The 17670-nt window shown below is 40.0% G+C and overlaps 2 protein-coding genes across 3 annotated transcripts; both read right to left on the reverse strand.

Moving 5' to 3' along the window:
• Positions 1 to 22: 22 nt before the first annotated feature.
• Positions 23 to 11405, reverse strand: irak3 (interleukin-1 receptor-associated kinase 3). 2 transcript variants are annotated; one of them, XM_020099811.2, is made up of 13 exons: positions 11211 to 11405; positions 9797 to 9985; positions 8751 to 8824; positions 8620 to 8656; positions 8324 to 8487; positions 6644 to 6708; positions 6444 to 6558; positions 4597 to 4715; positions 3832 to 4030; positions 3293 to 3355; positions 2470 to 2640; positions 1230 to 1587; positions 23 to 908 (listed from the first exon to the last, which is right to left on the reverse strand). In XM_020099811.2, the coding sequence occupies exons 1-13, from the start codon at positions 11311 to 11313 to the stop codon at positions 796 to 798; spliced, it is 1770 nt and encodes a 589-aa protein (XP_019955370.2). In that variant the 5' UTR covers positions 11314 to 11405; the 3' UTR covers positions 23 to 795. The 2 variants fall into 2 exon arrangements, with proteins under 2 accessions (XP_019955370.2, XP_069375646.1); XM_069519545.1 differs by lacking the exons at positions 8324 to 8487; positions 8620 to 8656 and having other exon boundaries at positions 11211 to 11397.
• A 748-nt stretch (positions 11406 to 12153) lies between these two features.
• LOC109637565 (beta-2-microglobulin-like) lies at positions 12154 to 16554 on the reverse strand. Its single transcript, XM_020100021.2, has 3 exons — positions 16193 to 16554; positions 14448 to 14720; positions 12154 to 13390 (listed from the first exon to the last, which is right to left on the reverse strand). The coding sequence occupies exons 1-3, from the start codon at positions 16251 to 16253 to the stop codon at positions 13377 to 13379; spliced, it is 348 nt and encodes a 115-aa protein (XP_019955580.2). The 5' UTR covers positions 16254 to 16554; the 3' UTR covers positions 12154 to 13376.
• Between the last annotated feature and the right edge of the window lie 1116 nt (positions 16555 to 17670).

The raw sequence follows: 17670 nt of genomic DNA on the forward strand, positions 1-17670 counted from the left end.
TGGATTCATCACATCAGTCGTCTTTATAAAACAGACAAATTTGGTTTAATGCATCAGGGTCAGTTAAGGAAAAGGTACAAACAGAGACGTTCTCATTGAAAAAAAAATCTTTACAGAGCCACTCTTGATTCAGAAAATAAGTTATAGTGGTAGTAACCTGTTGAATAACGGAAAAATAATAATGCTGATAACAGTAGTGGCAATCATTCTAAAAATGCCAGTTGTAACAGTAATAATAATAAACTTAACTATCATAAGAACAAGACAGAAGGATTGTTTTGAGGTACACACTCCACTACACTCCACTGAGTACTGTTTCTGCACTGTTTCATTTTCTCCTGCAGAGGAGGCACAGGTGGTGGATTGCTGCCCTCACCCGGCCAAAAACAATAACATTATTTGGTCTTTGCAATCGGAAACATGTCATTTCCTTTACTCTCTCAGCCAATTTCATGTCACCTTTATACTGTCATGATCAAATATAGGCAAGAATGCCTTTTATATTCATATAAATACACTTCAATAATAATGTACTTATGTATTTGCATATACAGTGGAGAGGTCCAGTCACAGGAGACCCATGTGGAGACACACTCTAATGCCAGGTGTGAACTAATAAACTTAGAGCTGTGCACTTATAAGCAGATTACCTGAGAAACATGGTATTACCATGTATGAGCTATATACAAAAGCTTACAGGGAGGCTACAGGAGCTAACAGACAGAAACACACACACACACACACTCCGATCAGTGCACAGAAACGTTGTCGGGACCGTAACAGGAATTCTGCCCTCTACTGCAGCCCAGCCTCAGAGAACAGTTCCTCTGTGTGAATCAGCCCTTGGTTGTACAGACTCAGTTTATTCATCAGCCTGCCCTTGGCTTCGTTTTCCACCACACTGGGATCTGCCCAAAACACACAAGCAAACACACAAATTGATTTATTTGAATAGGCAAACACACAGCATATCCCGCATGTAATAAACAGATGTATGCATTTATGTGAGGGTGTCCCCCTTAGCAAGATCAGCCAGTCTGATTTAAAGACAGTTTAATCTTAAGACTAAGGCCAAGTTCTACGGCTGCAATTCACATTCTCTGAAATGTCTGGGGATCAAGACATATTTTGGGATTTCTTTACATTTTAGAAGAACAACTGTGATCATATGCATTCTCGAGTTTTTCCCATTGTGCTTGAGGAGCTGGGTATCTTAAAAACAGACTTACACCGAGGTCCCTCTGCGAGGTCGTGGGTGATCCTGTTGGCCCTGCAGTCCTCACAGACCTGACCAGCTGCCTCGGCCGAGCAGCTGCACTCCACGGGCATGCTGTTGTACAGGTCGGGGGCTGCCTCGCCATGGGCACCCATAATGTCACTCAGATATGTCACCTCTGACTGGCTGTACTCACAGGGCCCTGTGAGCACCGGAGAGGCAAGGGGGCTGTGCTGCTCATCGTGCTCCACGGGTATGGAGGATGAGGCGCTCTGTGGGGCATCAACAGCGGCTCCGTCATGCAGGCTGCGGGGTTGGTCGGCCAGCGGGCATCTGGGCGGAGGGAGCAGTTGGCTCAGTGCCAGAAGTATCTGAAGACAATTGAGAATTATAGAATTTATGACTATCATTATTTTTATTATAACAACCGGTCAGACAGAGCTTATTATGACTGCTGGGTTTTTCTATGATCCCGTTCAGACCTGGTATAAGTTCACGTCTGAACGCACCATTATGCGTCCTCAAAAAGTCCAATTACTCAGAGCACATTTGGAGTTTTTCTGGGCGGCGACACACACTTTTGCTGCAAATTCGAATGCCTTAGGTGCATATGAAAGACCGACTCCTCAACTGACTTCCTCTAACTCGCTACAGTTTCAGAATGAGTGTTCCTATTTGATTTGTTTGTGGTCACCGCACAATATCAGCACTGGCTAACTCCCTTTTACAGTCATATACTATATATAGTATATGGATTTTTCGTATACTGTACTGATTTTTAACTGTCTGTGGATATTGAGGCCATTGTTATTTTTCTTCGAGTTTTTAGTTGTTCTCTTGACATGCTCTGTGTGCCTTAGAATTATCCTCCGGGAACAAATAACGTTTTTTGAATAGTTTTTTGAAAACTGATTGACTCTTAAATTGGTAAAATCTCTCTTCACAGCAGCTGCACCAGATTCATTGAGACCCTCCTGACTCCTCTCTCTCTACCGCTCGCTCTCTTGCATGCTCTCTCGTGCCAACACAGACACACACACATTGTCATTGGACACATCTGTAAACTAAGACTGGGTAAAAAGAACCTATTTTTTTCTTTCATGAATACAAATGACATAGCAGATTATTCAAGGTCTCCTTGTTACTATTTTAACGTGCTTTGAGATAATGTGTGATTGGTGCTATATAAACTTTGGGTTAACACCCTTCAGTTACAGATACTGGTCAAAAGAATGAACTACAACAGTGCTCACGTTCTCCATGCTTGGTCTGTGGCGGGGGCGGTTTGCAGTGCAGTCCAAGGCCAGACCCAGGAGGCTGACGACCATTGCTGTCGGCCAACAACCGGCCGTCTTGTCCAAAAACTGCAGACAAGAGTCCACACCACCACCACTGTCCTCCACCTCTGTGACTATCAAGTCTCTCTGAAAGAAAAGAGGGACACGCAGAGAGACAGCAAGGGAATGAGAGATGTGGTTAAAAAGTCCCTCACAAGGTGCTTACACTTATATTCATTCTATAAAGCTCCAAATATGAACCATGATAATGTATGAATCCCAGAATGCATTTTAATGCTGCTGGATCAGTCGTTAACATGTTTGTAGTTTGAGAATATAAATGTAGACCATTAATCAGAATATCTGTGACGTGGATATGGTTTCTCCCCTGTCCGTTTGTGGTGCGTTTATTTGTGTAAGCAAGATTAGGCAAATACTACTGAACAGGATCTTGCTAAAAAAAGAGGCACGTTTAGGGAACTGATATCTGTGTGAGAACTTTGGTGAATTCATTTAAGGGGCTGTTGGGCCTCGGCAGAGGGATTTGCTCCACTGAGCGCTGTTCCAGTCTCAATAATGTGTGCAGGTACACCTTCCACCGGCCTGAATCAGCCCACATCTGACAAAACTGAAAACAATGAGGCAGTTCTTTGAGGCAGGATTTATCACAAGGCTGGCAATAGTTGGTAAAGGTCTGTTTCTGGTGAATCTGTGTGTAAACCCTCAGGACTGTTGTAAGACATGTAGCATATGCATAAGGGCTTCATAGAAACTTTCCAGCAGTTCAGTGTGGACTCACCAGCAGTGTTCGTTTGGGAGGATCGTCTATGACCTTCCTTCCTGTCACTGTTTCCATAATGACCTGCGAGCAAACAGGCATTAATGGAATGAAGGAATCATGCTTCTACAGAACATTCTTCATAATTCTATTTTTAGATGTGGGAAGTAAAGTCTACTACTACTACATCTACTACTTGAGTAGATGTACTTAATTATTTCTGTCTACTTATTGTGCTTCATCTACTCCAATACATTATAGCTATAGTTGATGTACTTAATTATTTCTGCAAAATAAGATTTTATTCGCTAAAGATGAGACGGATGTAAAACAACGTTTGACTGTACTGAAAAATAAACACAATAAGAACGTTTTGATAAATCCCACAGTGCGTATGATTACAGAAACATTAAGTAAAGAGGATGATATTTCCCTGTTGAGTTGTTGGAGACCCAAAACAGAGCGAAAAGTGAGAAAATATTTGTTTGTGTTCTGTCATTGTTCTAATTTTCTGCTGAGACACAGAACGATGGAGGCTCATGTGATCCTGTTACAGTCACCATTCCGAAGCTGTAAACGTCCAGGCTGAAGGAGAGCTTGCCGTCGCGGATGTACTCCTCAGGGAGGTATCCCAGGTTGCTGTGGTAATCCGTCTCGAGAGTGATGGTGCACTGCTGACTGGCTTTATAAGGACGTAGACGGGCCAACCCGAAGTCAGACAGCTTGGGCTGCAGGGCGTCATCTAAGAGTATGTTCTCACTGTGAGGAGACGCCAAACAGATGTGGAATCAAACTCTGAACCTCACAGATGGGTGTTAGGATTAACAGGTTAATTTTGATTAATTAAAAATGCATAAAATAATTTCCAAAAACGATTGAAGTTCATATTTTATGTGTATTGGGTATATTTAAATAGTATATTTATCATCAATAAAAATAATAATATAGCACCAACATCATATCAAAAGTAGAACTTTAACATTGAAGAAGGAAAGCTTTAACAAGAGAAGCTTTGTTTGACAATGAAAACTTCCTGTAATGCAGGTTTAAATAAAAACTTAAATGAAATGTGCATATATAAACTTTATGCAAACATTATGCATGTATATAACACAAACATTATGAACAAACCTAATGTGCATGTAACAACATAACCATATGGAAACAAATCACATAAAACAACACAAAACAAGCCTTGGGGGAAAAACTTTTGTCCACTACTTTCTTCTTGTGAGTATTTAGAGCTGTCCAGGACTGGGGCAGGAGGGTAAACCTGGAAATGTGCACACTGTATTCTGCAGGGTGCAGTGTTTGTTAGCTTGTACCTGGAGATGTTGCCACAGATCACTGGGCAGGGCTGGGCCAAATGGAGGTGATGCAAAGCCTTTGCAATTCCCTTGATGATAGTGAGACGCTCCTCCCAAAACAGTGGGGGCTTTCCATCCTGCACAGTGACAACATACTGTTATGGGATTTTCATAGACACGGTCTCTGGTCCTCTCTGGGGCATAGTGCAACAGGCTGTCTGGGAAGTGTGAGAACTTGGCGAAGGTCAAAGCCTTCACTACCTAGACATCACAGATATGAGACCGCGTAAGCAGGCAATACTGATTCCATAACTAGAAAATACATTTGATTGTTTAGGAACAAGCAAACCCATAGAAGAAATCAGCTGTTGGGGTTTAAAGTGTGACTGCAGGAAAGCAGACTTTAGAATATGAGAGAGGATCATGCACAGATGTTGTATGGATGAATTCTGATTTTCTCCTTGGCCAAGCTTCAAAAAATATTTCAGGAGACGTCAAAGGGCTCCTGAACGCTTTCTTCATTGATGAGTTGACCATTGATCCGCAGATTTTCCCACACAACACATACCACTTTAGATTTAACACTAATATATGGTTTCAAATAGCTAATATAGCCAAAGTTAGTTGGACCCAGACCAGAGTGGACATGACACATGATGGCACAGCATTTTACAACATAGAGATCAGGCAGGAGCACAATGGACACCACTGATTTAAATAACAACCACTCAAATCAACTCCTCATATCCACTGTTAAGCTCATAGAGATAACACCATAATTCGTCAAGGATCCATTTTAGAGCCTCCTCTGTTCAACGTCTACGTGCTTTCACTCGCTCAGATAATAGAAAACAACAAAATATGTTACCACAATTGTGCAGAATACACACAAATTTACATAGCCATACCACAAGGAGACTACAACCCCATACAAGCATTGACTAAGTGCATTGAACAAATCAATGATGGGATAAATCACAATTTTCTAAACCAAGATACAGTTGAAGAAATTGTTTTTTGTAAAAAGTGAAGAGCAAGTCAGCGCTCATCTTGAATCAGTAAAGTTAAAAACCACAAAGTCTTGGTGTTGTCAAGAAACCGACAAATCAACACAATTACAAAGTTATTTTATCACCACCTTGAGGACTTATCAAGGTTTGGAGGTGTCATGTCTCGTTTTAGAAAAACGTGTCCATGCATTTATCTTCACCCGACTTGACTATTGTAATGGAATGTTTACAGGTCTCCCTGAAAACCTAATCAGAAAGCTGCAGCTGATTCAAAAAGCTGCTGATCGAGTCCTCACTAAGACCCAGAAAGTGCATCACATCACAGTCCTGATTATACTGGCTCCCGTTCTGTCGAAGAATTGACTTCAAAATCCTGCTGTTGGTTTATAAAGGTTTATGAATCATCCAGACCCTTCAGGTCGTCTGGAGCAGGTCTTCTTTCTGTCCCCAGAGTCAAAACTAAACATGGAGAAGCAGCGCTCAGTTTGGTTTTTACACATTTGTGCAACAAGCTCCCAGAGAACTGCAGGTCCTCTGCAAATGTTAAATCAACGCTGAAAACGTTCCCACGGCCCTTTATTAAATCACTGCACTGTTAATGTCACTCTTTTATGTCTAATTTTATCTTTTTGTATTGTCTCGTTTTTGAAATGTGTCACACAAATAAATCATTTTATCTTGCCTTGCCGTTTTCCTCATAAAAGATTCTGTTGAGTTCTGCAACACAAGCCGCAGAATTTCCTGTTACACTTCCTGATTTCTAAGAAGAGTGTTACCTTGCAACCATTGCGCTCTGGCTCGGTGTCAGAAACAGAAACAGGATGAACGACTGCAGCAGGTGGGTCACACACGTACCTGTCGGTGCAGTCTGTGATAAAGTGATCCGTTGTGGAGGTACGGGTAGACCAGACAGTAGTGGTCCTCATCGGAGAAACAGTCCAGCAGCTCCACTATGTTCGGATGTTGATACCTGGAACACATCAGCGCAGAACATATCGGACACACACTACCAGACAAAACAAAGACAGGTACTTTGAGAGTGAGTTGGAACATACATGTGATGAACCTCCATTTCTTTTTTGAAGGCGTCCCACAGCTTCCTCCAGGACACACCGTTTATCTGGACAACGGCAAATTAAGAATCAGTGAGACTTAACAACCAAAAAATACTCAGAGGCCTATGGTACAGTAGAGTACAAATATAAAGTCTACAAAATAAACACGCTTCTGTTTACTGTATTAGCAAAGAGCTTAGACGTCAGCACAGGAAGAAAAGAAAATTGATTAAACTCTTGCCACATCGGGAAATATTCTCTCAGTAAATTGTGGCAGTAATGAAGAAGTTCCTTCATGAGAATATTGAGGAAAGATTGAGATTAAGATTGAAGATGTGAAATAGAAACACTGTTGTACGTCTGTGCCAACCAGTGCAGTATAACAAATGTAGGCCTTTTTTGGTTACTATGGCCCAAATAGCACAAAACAGATTGGAGGGGATCGCCCAACTGCCACTATTCCATGCAGCATGTGTCTTCTTCATGCACTGGACACACAGATTCCCCATTTTCACCAAAATGTGTTTGGGTGATCAGATGATACTCAGAGAGAGCTTAACCACGCAAGTGCAGCTAAGACGCATTGAGGACAGATTGTGAGCTGATAGGTCAAACCACCTTAGAGGTGGTTGGGGGACACATTGTGACCACAGTGAACCTAGATGCAAAAGCATGAAACAGCGAAGTGGGAGGGAATAATAATCACATGAGACTGTTTCAACCAGCTTGTAACTAGTAAACACAGGAGGGAGACATCAACTTATGTCCTCAGGTATATACGTCCATTATAGAAGACACTGGTGGAAAAGCAAAAACAAACGTAACTATAGAAACCATACCTCCGCCAAGGCCCAGCAGTCCCCTTTATCAAACCACATTTCGATTCTTATTTTGATCTGCACCAAAGTACACAAACTAGTAAATATCAGCCCCCTAAACATGTTTGAGTTTTCACATCAAAATCCATGAATTATTCTCCGAGAAATCAATGAACATGGGTGAAAATGTCTTATATTGCAGTGTAAAAAAAGGTTTTTAAAAAAGCTCCTGGATCTGCCCCTTTATCCCGTACCCACACCAAGATGTGATGGATTCTTCCTTGGACCATGTTCCATCCTTCCCCAAAGGTTCATGGAAATCAAGCTGCCGTCTTCTCATCTCTTCTTTCTATTTTTGTGTTTGTGTTTTTTTTTAACCCATGTAAACAAGACAAGGATTTTCATTTGAATGCTTGATGTGACTGGAAGTGAGAGTCTTCTTGAGAAGGTTTAACATCAAATACTTGTTTCTCCCAAAATGCCCCTCTCTTCCTCTTATACCTCTTCAACATCAAAGTTAACAGGTATATGTAGGTTTTTTGGGGGTAAAATTATTTAAAAAAAGGCGATTGAATACTTTCCCATTGACAGTAGAGGAGATTGCCTTTGTATTTTTTCATGTACAATTTCTTGAATGCAATGAAAACTGAGATGCTCTCTCACCTCACTATCTTGCCAAGTTAGAGCGTTCACCCAGGGTGTCATGATTCCATCACAGCTATCGGAGCCAGAGCCGATAAAAACTGTTTACAAGAGTCATTTGACGCAGGAGTGGATGCTGACTGTATTCATTCCCAGACAAAAGCCAGATTTGAGTGAGTATTAGTGGGGTTTTTTTTTGAGTAGTAGAATCAATAGTCACCTGCTTGAAAAGCTTCACTGCTAATGTATTATTTCCAATCCGTGCTCTGTAGACGTTAGCAAATCTGCCTCCCGCGATTCTCGTTTCAGGATGAAAACCCCGGGTTCCTTCTATGACGTCTTGCAAAGTGAGTACCAGTGGCTTGTTTCCTGCTGCCGACCACACTGGAATACAGAGACAGATCAGGATTGTGTGTCACACTGCCTCACACACGCATATGCGGTATGTCAAAACGCAACAGCAGCCTGAATCATCGTGAAAGGAAATTCTGCCAGTTCACTTCTGTTATCACTTACTGAGATTTGAAGGTTGACTCGAGGGGCTCACCTCTGACTGGAGTGATTAATTGTCAGAGAGAAAACAAACAGGATGGTCATTTCCTCACAGGTAACACAGATCAGCACATATAACAGTACAACACTTTTACCTTCACTTCAGCTGCTGACGTCTGCCCTTTGGACTCTGCTTGTTGATGGCTGGGAGGCAAAGGTGATTCTGAAACTGAGAGAATGCCCTACAACTGAATAAAAGTTCTGTTGACATTAGACATTCACTGCAAAAGAGGAACTGAGGAGGGGCTTCTAACTTCCTGTGTCTACTTTAAACTTCCCTCTTACTCTTTTAGCCTCCAAAGAGGTTTGTAATCACACATTTCCCTCAAACATCCACGTTTGTGATGGGGACTGTCCTTCCCCTCAGGATAAACTACTGCATGTCAAATCTTGAGATCTCTATCTTTAGTTTTTGCCCAACACTTGTGCTTCTTTATGGCGATATGCTGAGATAGGCTTCACATGAGCTACCTGATAAGTCATAAGAACACACAGATGTCATAGTTTTTCTGTAATCATTGGTTTTTATTTAGTGGAATTTATTGCAAGATGACACCAAATAAGATTGATGGTGTCACTTAGAGTTTTTTTTTAAGCTTTTCTTATTTTGGGGCACAACAATAAGAGAAAATATGAATCAGAGGGTTTCTTAATTCCAGATACATTTCTGATGGACTGATAAAGAGCATCCGGTGTGGTTACTTTATCCACTATCATGACTATTTAATGAATATTTGCTATAATTCACTTTCAACCAAACAATGACTGAATTGTAGCTCTTCTTCAACCAAGCAATAGGTGACAATGGGGAAAGAATCTGCATGTTAACTAAATCAGCCACATGAAACACAAAACCAACCTTTTAGTCTTACTGGTAGAGGCTGATCAATGTATCAGTCAGGCTATTTCAACCGGCAATTTGGCCCATTGCAGATATATTGGTATCTATAACACGTGTTATCCGATAACTGTCAATATGAAAAAATAACTACTGAGCTGTGATATGCAAATTGGCTTTACATCCACAATACCAGGAAGGCTTGATACCCATTCAGCCGCACTGTGCTCAGTCAGAATCTAGAATAGCAGAGGTTGTAGATGTAGTGAATCATGGAGCCATACAACTTTGTTTGTAACTGACCTTCAGCTGGACCCTCGAAGAGCTGCAGGGCCCTGAGGTGGCCCATGTCCTGCAGCACCTTCTGCAGGTCCCGCACCCTTGTATTCTGCTGGGCCCAGGACCACAGCAGCTCCCTGCTGGGACTCCTACCTGCCACCTCCAAGCGCTCCAGCATGCGAAGTTCTAAGTAGCTGGGGAGGATTCGGACAGCTGGGGTGCAGGAATAAAGACGGACATAGAGAAGATGCCATATTAAGCTCAGAGGAGAAACTCATTTCCTTTTACCCACACTTATCCTTTGGTGGTGGATTGTGATCATGGATCATGGTGGCAGCTGACAGTGGATTATGGTTGCGACTAGATTGCTTGGATACAAAATTAGCTTCCTCCCATACACTAGTATTACTAACCACCTCTATCATTAAAATTGTACTGCTCCCTTCATCTTTGCCAGACTTTTTCTTTTCCATAAATACTTAAAACATGAATTCACCTGTCTTTTCTCATCATTTTCTCATCAATATTGTTATTTTGATGTGCTCTGCTGCACGCAACACCTATTGCACTTCAGTCCGTCCTGGAAGAGGGATCCCTCACATGTTAATACCTGTTAATAGGGTTTTTCTGGTACTTTTTCCTCTTGTTGAGGGTTAAGGGCAGAGGATGCGACAAACTGTAATTTATGAATATTGTATATCAGTACAAATAAAGGAACCAGTGACATAAAAAAAACAGAAAATGCCTCCATATTGCTCCTGTGGTGTCATCCAAGTGTACGTAAACCCAGATAATCAAATTCCACTCGTAACAGCGTCATTTACATCCTGTTTTTAGTCTAAATGTCCTCTGTGATCCACATGCGAACTAAATGCATGACATAAATGTGGCCCTGTCTAGACAAACTTGAATGTATGAAGGCCTGTTACGTCTTTCTGTTGTTTTATTACGTCTGAAGAAGAGATCACTATAGTTACTTTAATTGGATTTTGCTGCAACGTTGCTTACCCCTGAAACTCCAAACGTGTTTTGTGGACTCAAACACTTCACCCACCCTTCCACCGTCATAGCGGTGAGTAGATGATGAGTCCATTTTCATTTTGGGGTGAACTATCCTTTAAGTTGCTTTCTAACCACCAAAGTAATTTTGTAATAAAATGAAACATAAAAAATCAAACCAAATGTATTGATAGATTATAATTTAACCAAATCCTCCTCATCTGATTAATCACCTGAGTTTCAATGAAACGTCCACAGTTAACGGGTTTTAGGCTTGTTAAGGATTTCTTTTATTTTACAGTGGACATTAATTAACTTAAAGACTACCGACCATAATTGTTGTATTGTCATAAAGTTGAATTGAAGGAAATCTATATCGTGTGGAGCGATCTGAATGTGTGGCTGCGGTCGACTGGTGTGTAAAAGATGCTCCCCTCACCCAGTCCTCGCCACCCGAGCGTGTCCCCTCCGCCGTCCATGATCCTGTGGAAGCTCTCCAGCACAGCCGGGGGGACATCGTAGAGCAAAGTGTCGGGGTCCATGTCCACGTCCGCCGATTCTCACACAGACACTAGCTCGGTCTCGAACACCCACAGCCCCGCTGAGGTTACTCAAACACGGAAACTCCCACCCTCCTCCGAAGTGGCGTGCCCGTCTATTCCAGGTGTTACGGTGCAAGCATATTTATTAACAAGGGAAGAAATAATTAAATTCTTGTGCCAGCCTGTTTCAAGATCCCAGAACCTCAACATTTAATGGAGTAAACCAATCAAAACAACCTATTTAACAGCTAAGTCTAAAAAAATGTAAGTGAAAATAGAAATATATGAGCAATAATCTCATGAACTGTTATCTTATCGGCTTCACAGTAGTCGTGTGTAATCTTGGTGGTCATGGAAAGAGCAGTGCCGAAGTTGGTACAATGGGGACAAGCGATGCATTCGATTTTAATAAAATAAAAAAATAATTATCAAATAATAATTATATAAATAGGCAACCTCCCGTCACCTAGCTTTGGGCAATTTGAATATGTACCACAAAGATTCGATTATGAGAACACTCCAAATGTAGGGTGCAGTCTCCATTCGCCCACATCACAGGTCTGTGAGTCATAAAGTAGACTCACACTATCACAACAAACAAAGACACTGAATTACTGGCACTCTACTGATCTTTCTGTTTGTCTGTCCGTCCACCCTGTGTGCTTTATGACAACACTTCTGTGAATTATTATGTTTTGTTGTCAGGACAAAGTTTGAGGGTTATTATGCACCTTGAGCTCATTAAACCATAAACTAACTTTTACCACATGTGGCTGGAAGACAAAAGAATAAATGCAGTTTTCAACTTTAACTTTAAATAAAAAACAATTTCATATCGTGTTTATTTGAAGTTGAGGTTTTATTTTTCATCTAAAACAATCTTTACAATCTCTAAAACATTGCACAGTGAAGAAATGCTTTATTTCATAAATGTGTCCCAAACAGCCCATATCATTAATTCATTTTTGAGTGAGAACATTGAAACAACAGTGATAAAATGATAGTGCTTTAGCTTTCAATACATGATGGTGTTGAGTCAAAGATTAAAAATTGCATTACAGTAGCTACTGCAAAAATGGAAAAGCAGGTTATCTCAACCACGTGACAACATTTCAGACACTAAATAATCATGTCCCATTGATGTCAGCTTTGTATTTTAATTTTATGGAATATGTCTTTTTTTTCTCTTTGAGATTGCATTGGAAAGAGATTTCATAATTGCCAGATTCAGTGTTTAATCTTAAAAATAAAAGCAGTTGGAAATCATGTAGAATAGATACATCCACCAAGACCCTTAACCTTAATCAAGCTGCCCTAGATTAACAATGCTTATACATATCAGTTTAAACAGGCCTGGGATTCATCTAGGTACAAACAAACACACTGACTATGTTTACATGGACAGCAACAATCTGACTAGTTACCTTATTTTGAATAGGACATTATTTTGATTATGATGTTTACATGAGATACTAATAGAATGTTCTGTTCATATCCCTGTTTACATGTTAGAGAGCATTGTCTTATTATGACGTCCGGCATTCTGTAACTGCTGAATGTCGATGTTGCAAATGCTGCAAAAAAAGGATGTTATATAGTCATTAAGACGTATACATGTCCCCATAAGGCCATATGATTATTGCTTATTCCAAGTAAGACTTTATTCAGTTTACGATAATCTGAAAATTGTTTGAACTGGGCTAATGTTGGAATATTGATGATTTAAGAAACATGGAGTGTTCCAATCTCAATCGCACAGACATGTATACATCTAAATTGAATTATAACTTTCTTATGGAGTTTGCATAACATTTTGCATCATCAGGCAATGCTGTGTAACATGTAAACAGGAATATGAATGAAGTATTCATGTAAATACCATAATAAGCCAAATAGTCAGATTATTGGTGTCTGTGTAAACATCATCAATTTAAGGTTGGATCAAGAGCATGTCACTGATTCGCTGAATACACTTTTGCCTTTGCAATGACAGACAAAAGAGCAGAATTTAGAGTCCAATCTTCTTCACCTCCTCCAGACTGGAACATGGTGGCCAACAGAGGTTACAGACCAATCACTGTAGAGAGGAAGACACAAGCACAATGGGCAGTTAGGCGGCTGTAAATGTGGAGTGTTCAAAAGAAATAACAATACAACATTATCAGCTGCATTTCCATCACAGGAACATTTGCAGGAACTCCATATGTTTCCATTGCAGGGATCAGGGTCTAAATTCAGGGTTTCTGCAGGTTTCAACAAGTTTAATTTAATTCAGACTTCTTTAAGACCTACTATTGCCCTGCCCGGTCTAAACTTGCTTAAAGAATTAAAGCAGCAAAACCAATGTTTTGCTTTCACTTTGCAGAGTAACTGCTACGGAGGAATTGATTCTTTGATGATTATATGTTGCTACCATGAGATAAGCGACCCCTATCCCCAGGAATGTCTGTGTCTCGGTCCGATTTGGTGAAATAAAAGAAGCGACATGTTCGAACTTGGTCCACAGACTGTTGGCACACCTGATCCAACAAACTCTGTTATGCACTTCCTATAACTATAAAGTATTATAACTCTAATATACTGAAGTGAAAATTAACTGACAAAAAGTAATAGAATAATAAAAGAAGAGAAAAAAATACAAGTGATAAAGAGAGTTTAAAATTACAATTATATAAAATAAAAATAAGAATAGAAGTAAAAAGAGAAACAATACAAAAGATAGATTTTGAAATTCTGCAAGGGGCTGCCTACTGCTTGGTGCCAGGTTACGTAAAGTCATGGGGTTGTGTCCTGTGATGGAATGCATGTAATATAGTATATAACCATTACACTCTGTAAAGTTTAGATTTTTCAATGCAGTACTTGAAGGGTTGGTTCGTTTTTTTTTCTGTTGTTTTAATACATCTGAAGAAGAGGTCACCATTGACTTCAATTGTATTGGATTCGACTGAAATGCTGTTTACCTCTGAGACAACAGAAGTGTTGTGTGGACGTGAGCACTTCACCCACTCTCTATTGGCATGTAAGTGAGTGGATATAGAGTGAATTTTCATTTTTTTTGGTGAACTATCCCTTTAATGATGGCCGTGATGTCAATATTAAAAAAGACATTCGACAGACAGAGAAAGACATACTTAAAAAGTGATCCTTGGACTTCCCCATGTGTGTCACTCTGCAAATGAACTCATCATCCTCCTTTGGGGTGAAGGACACATGTTTGGTAAGGTAGTAGTACCAATTCGCCTCGAAAGCCAGGTCTGTCTGTTGGGTATTTGGAATCTCCTTTCCATCCTTTAGCAGCGTAATGTTGATCTGCGGCGGGTAGAAGCCAGACACGTGACAGATAAAGGAGTTTGGTTTCCCAAACTCTTCTGGCTCACGGGTGTACACCTCAACCTTGGGAGGAGCTACCGAAAAAGGAAAAGCCATCACTCACTTTAGGAAAACAGCCAGAAGAAATGGTAAAAAAAAACAAACGTATGTAGATTTGGCTCATAAGCAGTTTTCAGACATAACCTGTGGATAAAATCTGGAGAACTGGCTACAGAGTTTACCAAGAGTCTGCCTTTCACACATGCACAACGGACATGCCAGGCCAGGTGCAGTAAACAGACACAGGAAGTGACCTATCAACTCCCCTGTGGAAATCATGGGATTTTCTTTACAACACCACAAACTCTCTTTACCTCTTCGTCACAAAGAGATGTTTGTTTACTTCTTGTTTTCTTCACTTTTGTTTCTGTCAAGTCAATTGGTTGAATTCAAGCCAGATGTTTGTGCTGATTACAGACATGTGCAGTGTAAAAAAAAAAAAGAAAGGAGATAGCCTTGCCAACGTAATCAACCGGACCTGAATCCAGAATATCCACATTCCACCTTTTGTAATTTAAATTTGTGGCTGTACCACTCAGATTAATTCGAAAAAATATTTGTGTGCAGTGGTTTCAACTGTTTGATTGCTAAAGCAAGATGTTATCTACACAGGAGGGGAACTAACCAAAACAAAAGAACATTATTGTAGTTTATAAACTTGGAAATCAAATGCAAACGTAGATATGCAGCAGAGGAAAACACCAAAATCGAATCAGTTCTTCCAAGTGAACATTTGTGAATTTGAAGAAATTCGTAGCTGTTACTTTCAAAAAAACTAAAGAAATGTTTTTGTGAGCATGCAGTAACCTTGACCTCTGATCTTTAATTACCAAAACTCTGATCAGGTCATTATTGAGTCTAACTGGACATGTATATAACATTTGAAGAAATTCTCTACAGGTCTCTCTGAACTGAAGCTTTAACAAAACCGAAACATTTTTTGGCCTCCGTCACATCTTCCCCCACCTCCTGCTGACTAAAGTCTACTGTGGTTCAAGTCTTCCTTCAGAGAAGTGCATTCAGTAGCCACTCCCACGATCTATTCGGTCCCTATCTCTCTCTCACACACACACACCAAAGTGTGCCCGGGTATAAAAACAACAGATCGCAATTCATATCTTCATCGCGATATTATACAACTTTATCGCAAGTTTTCCTAATATCGCGTAGTAAATATAAGGAATTTAAATGTAAGGTAAAGAAAACAATCCATACACTTCAGATGAAACACACTCATGAAAACATCGCTGGGATTATTTCATATTCAAGTTTTACCAGTAGATCCCCTTCACTTAAAGTTTACACACTGAAACTTAATCATAAACAGGCTTTCTCATCTGAGACACGATGTTAACACTTCATATTTAACTTTCCTCCAGGAGTTGTCTTCATATCATGACACGATGGTTGACAGGAGTTGGAAAGTGTCCCAGACCTTTCTGCCATTTTACCCTACGTGATCGTACATTGTTCCGTTAACACGAAGGCTTGAAGTCGAGGTACTTACTGTCCTTGGCCATGGAACAGCACAGCAGACCCAACAGAAGCGAACAGATTAACAGCCCCATGGTTTCTCCGGCACAAGACACGGTGATGTATCTTTATTCGGATACTTCAGATGTTAATACGTTTCCCCGAAATCAAAACGAAAGTAAAATGTTTCCCTGTATGTGGAGGCGGAGATAAGACGCAAAGCAGGAAACTAGGGGCGGCAGCGCGCAACCAATCGCCGATATCCGTTGCTGTGACCCCGCCCACTTTGAACTCCACGATCACGCTCCCAGTGATCCACCAATAGAAAAAACACGCGTACCTTGTAACTAGGTAGAAGTCGATCCGACATGTTGCTGTCTGTTGCGCACTTTCATCGGCTTGTCTGTTGTTGTTACTTATTTATATTTATTTCTGTTATTTCCTTGATTTAACAGCTTCTCTGTGTTGGCATGGGAACATGGCATGGATTGGTTGTTAGAATGTATGAGGTATATTTAGCAATTCATGTAGTTATGATCCTTGAGGAAATGAATTTTGCACAAGATCAGATTCTGAAAAAGCTGGCATTAGCTCCTTCCACTGAAATTAATGGAGAAGAAGAATGTTGTGAATTTCTGTTTTCTCACTCTTTTAATTTATTCCATTTCACCTTCTCCCCCGCCACCCCTTCCGTTTTGTATTTGTGAAATAATGTTTGTCTAATGTCTTTTACTGCCTAATGTCACATTTGCTTTGAAAAGTATCTTTGTATACTTGGAATAATTTTAAAGAAAAAAGTTGTCTTTATCTTGTTTTTACTCAAATTCAGACCAATAATAATGACACAATCTAAAAGTGGTGTGATGTTCTATTGTGTCAGTGTTGGAACTACAAAAGTACAATATTTACATAAAGGTTACATTTTAATCAGTAATTAGGAGGATATTGCTGATATTTGTATTTGAAGAGCGAAGGGAAGCAAATGGAAGTGAAAGTCATCCTTAAAAATGTGTGATTGCATTTTTTTATCAGAAAATGTGTAACCATTGAAGTTGTCTCCATGTTTACTTGAGCTCCCTGTGTAGTCAAGGCCGGACAGTCCATTGTTTTCGTGGCTGTGTTGTTAGGTGTCATATTAGTCGTGACACACACAAACACAGATACTGCACGAACCGTTGTCCTTAGGAAAGAAAAGTAACACCAGATAGATGTAATAACAAAATCAACATCCTTTTATTAGTCATATTATTCATTAAGTTCTCTCCCAATGGAAAATGTCAAATATATCTAACAATGTTGTTGCCATCACCTGGTATGTTTTTTTTTTTAAATTGATAATGTTTAACTCAAAGAGCAATTCCAAATGCACTAGAATAGTAGCCTTCATCAATTATTCATATGAATTATAAATACATGAAACAACTTTGCAATCAGTATTAGACTGCCCAGTGAAGACATGACATGCACATGTAATTTTACATAATGACATATATTTGTCTAATAAAAGTATAC

This window comes from Paralichthys olivaceus, chromosome 23, assembly GCF_024713975.1.
Source record: "Paralichthys olivaceus isolate ysfri-2021 chromosome 23, ASM2471397v2, whole genome shotgun sequence".
NCBI lineage: Eukaryota > Metazoa > Chordata > Actinopteri > Pleuronectiformes > Paralichthyidae > Paralichthys > Paralichthys olivaceus.

Excerpts from the sequence above, each read along its gene's own strand:
- irak3 (XM_020099811.2), bottom strand. The coding sequence starts at position 11,313 with ATGGACCCCGACACTTTGCTCTACGATGTCCCCCCGGCTGTGCTGGAG. Across the intron at positions 9,986-11,210 it reads GCTCGGGTGGCGAGGACTGG|CTGTCCGAATCCTCCCCAGC; the intron begins GTGAGGGGAGCA and ends CCTGCACCCCAG. Across the intron at positions 6,709-8,323 it reads CAGTGAAGCTTTTCAAGCAG|ATAAACGGTGTGTCCTGGAG; the intron begins GTGACTATTGAT and ends GCCGTTGTCCAG.
- LOC109637565 (XM_020100021.2), bottom strand. The coding sequence starts at position 16,253 with ATGGGGCTGTTAATCTGTTCGCTTCTGTTGGGTCTGCTGTGCTGTTCC. Across the intron at positions 14,721-16,192 it reads CTGTTCCATGGCCAAGGACA|CTCCTCCCAAGGTTGAGGTG; the intron begins GTAAGTACCTCG and ends CTTTTTCGGTAG.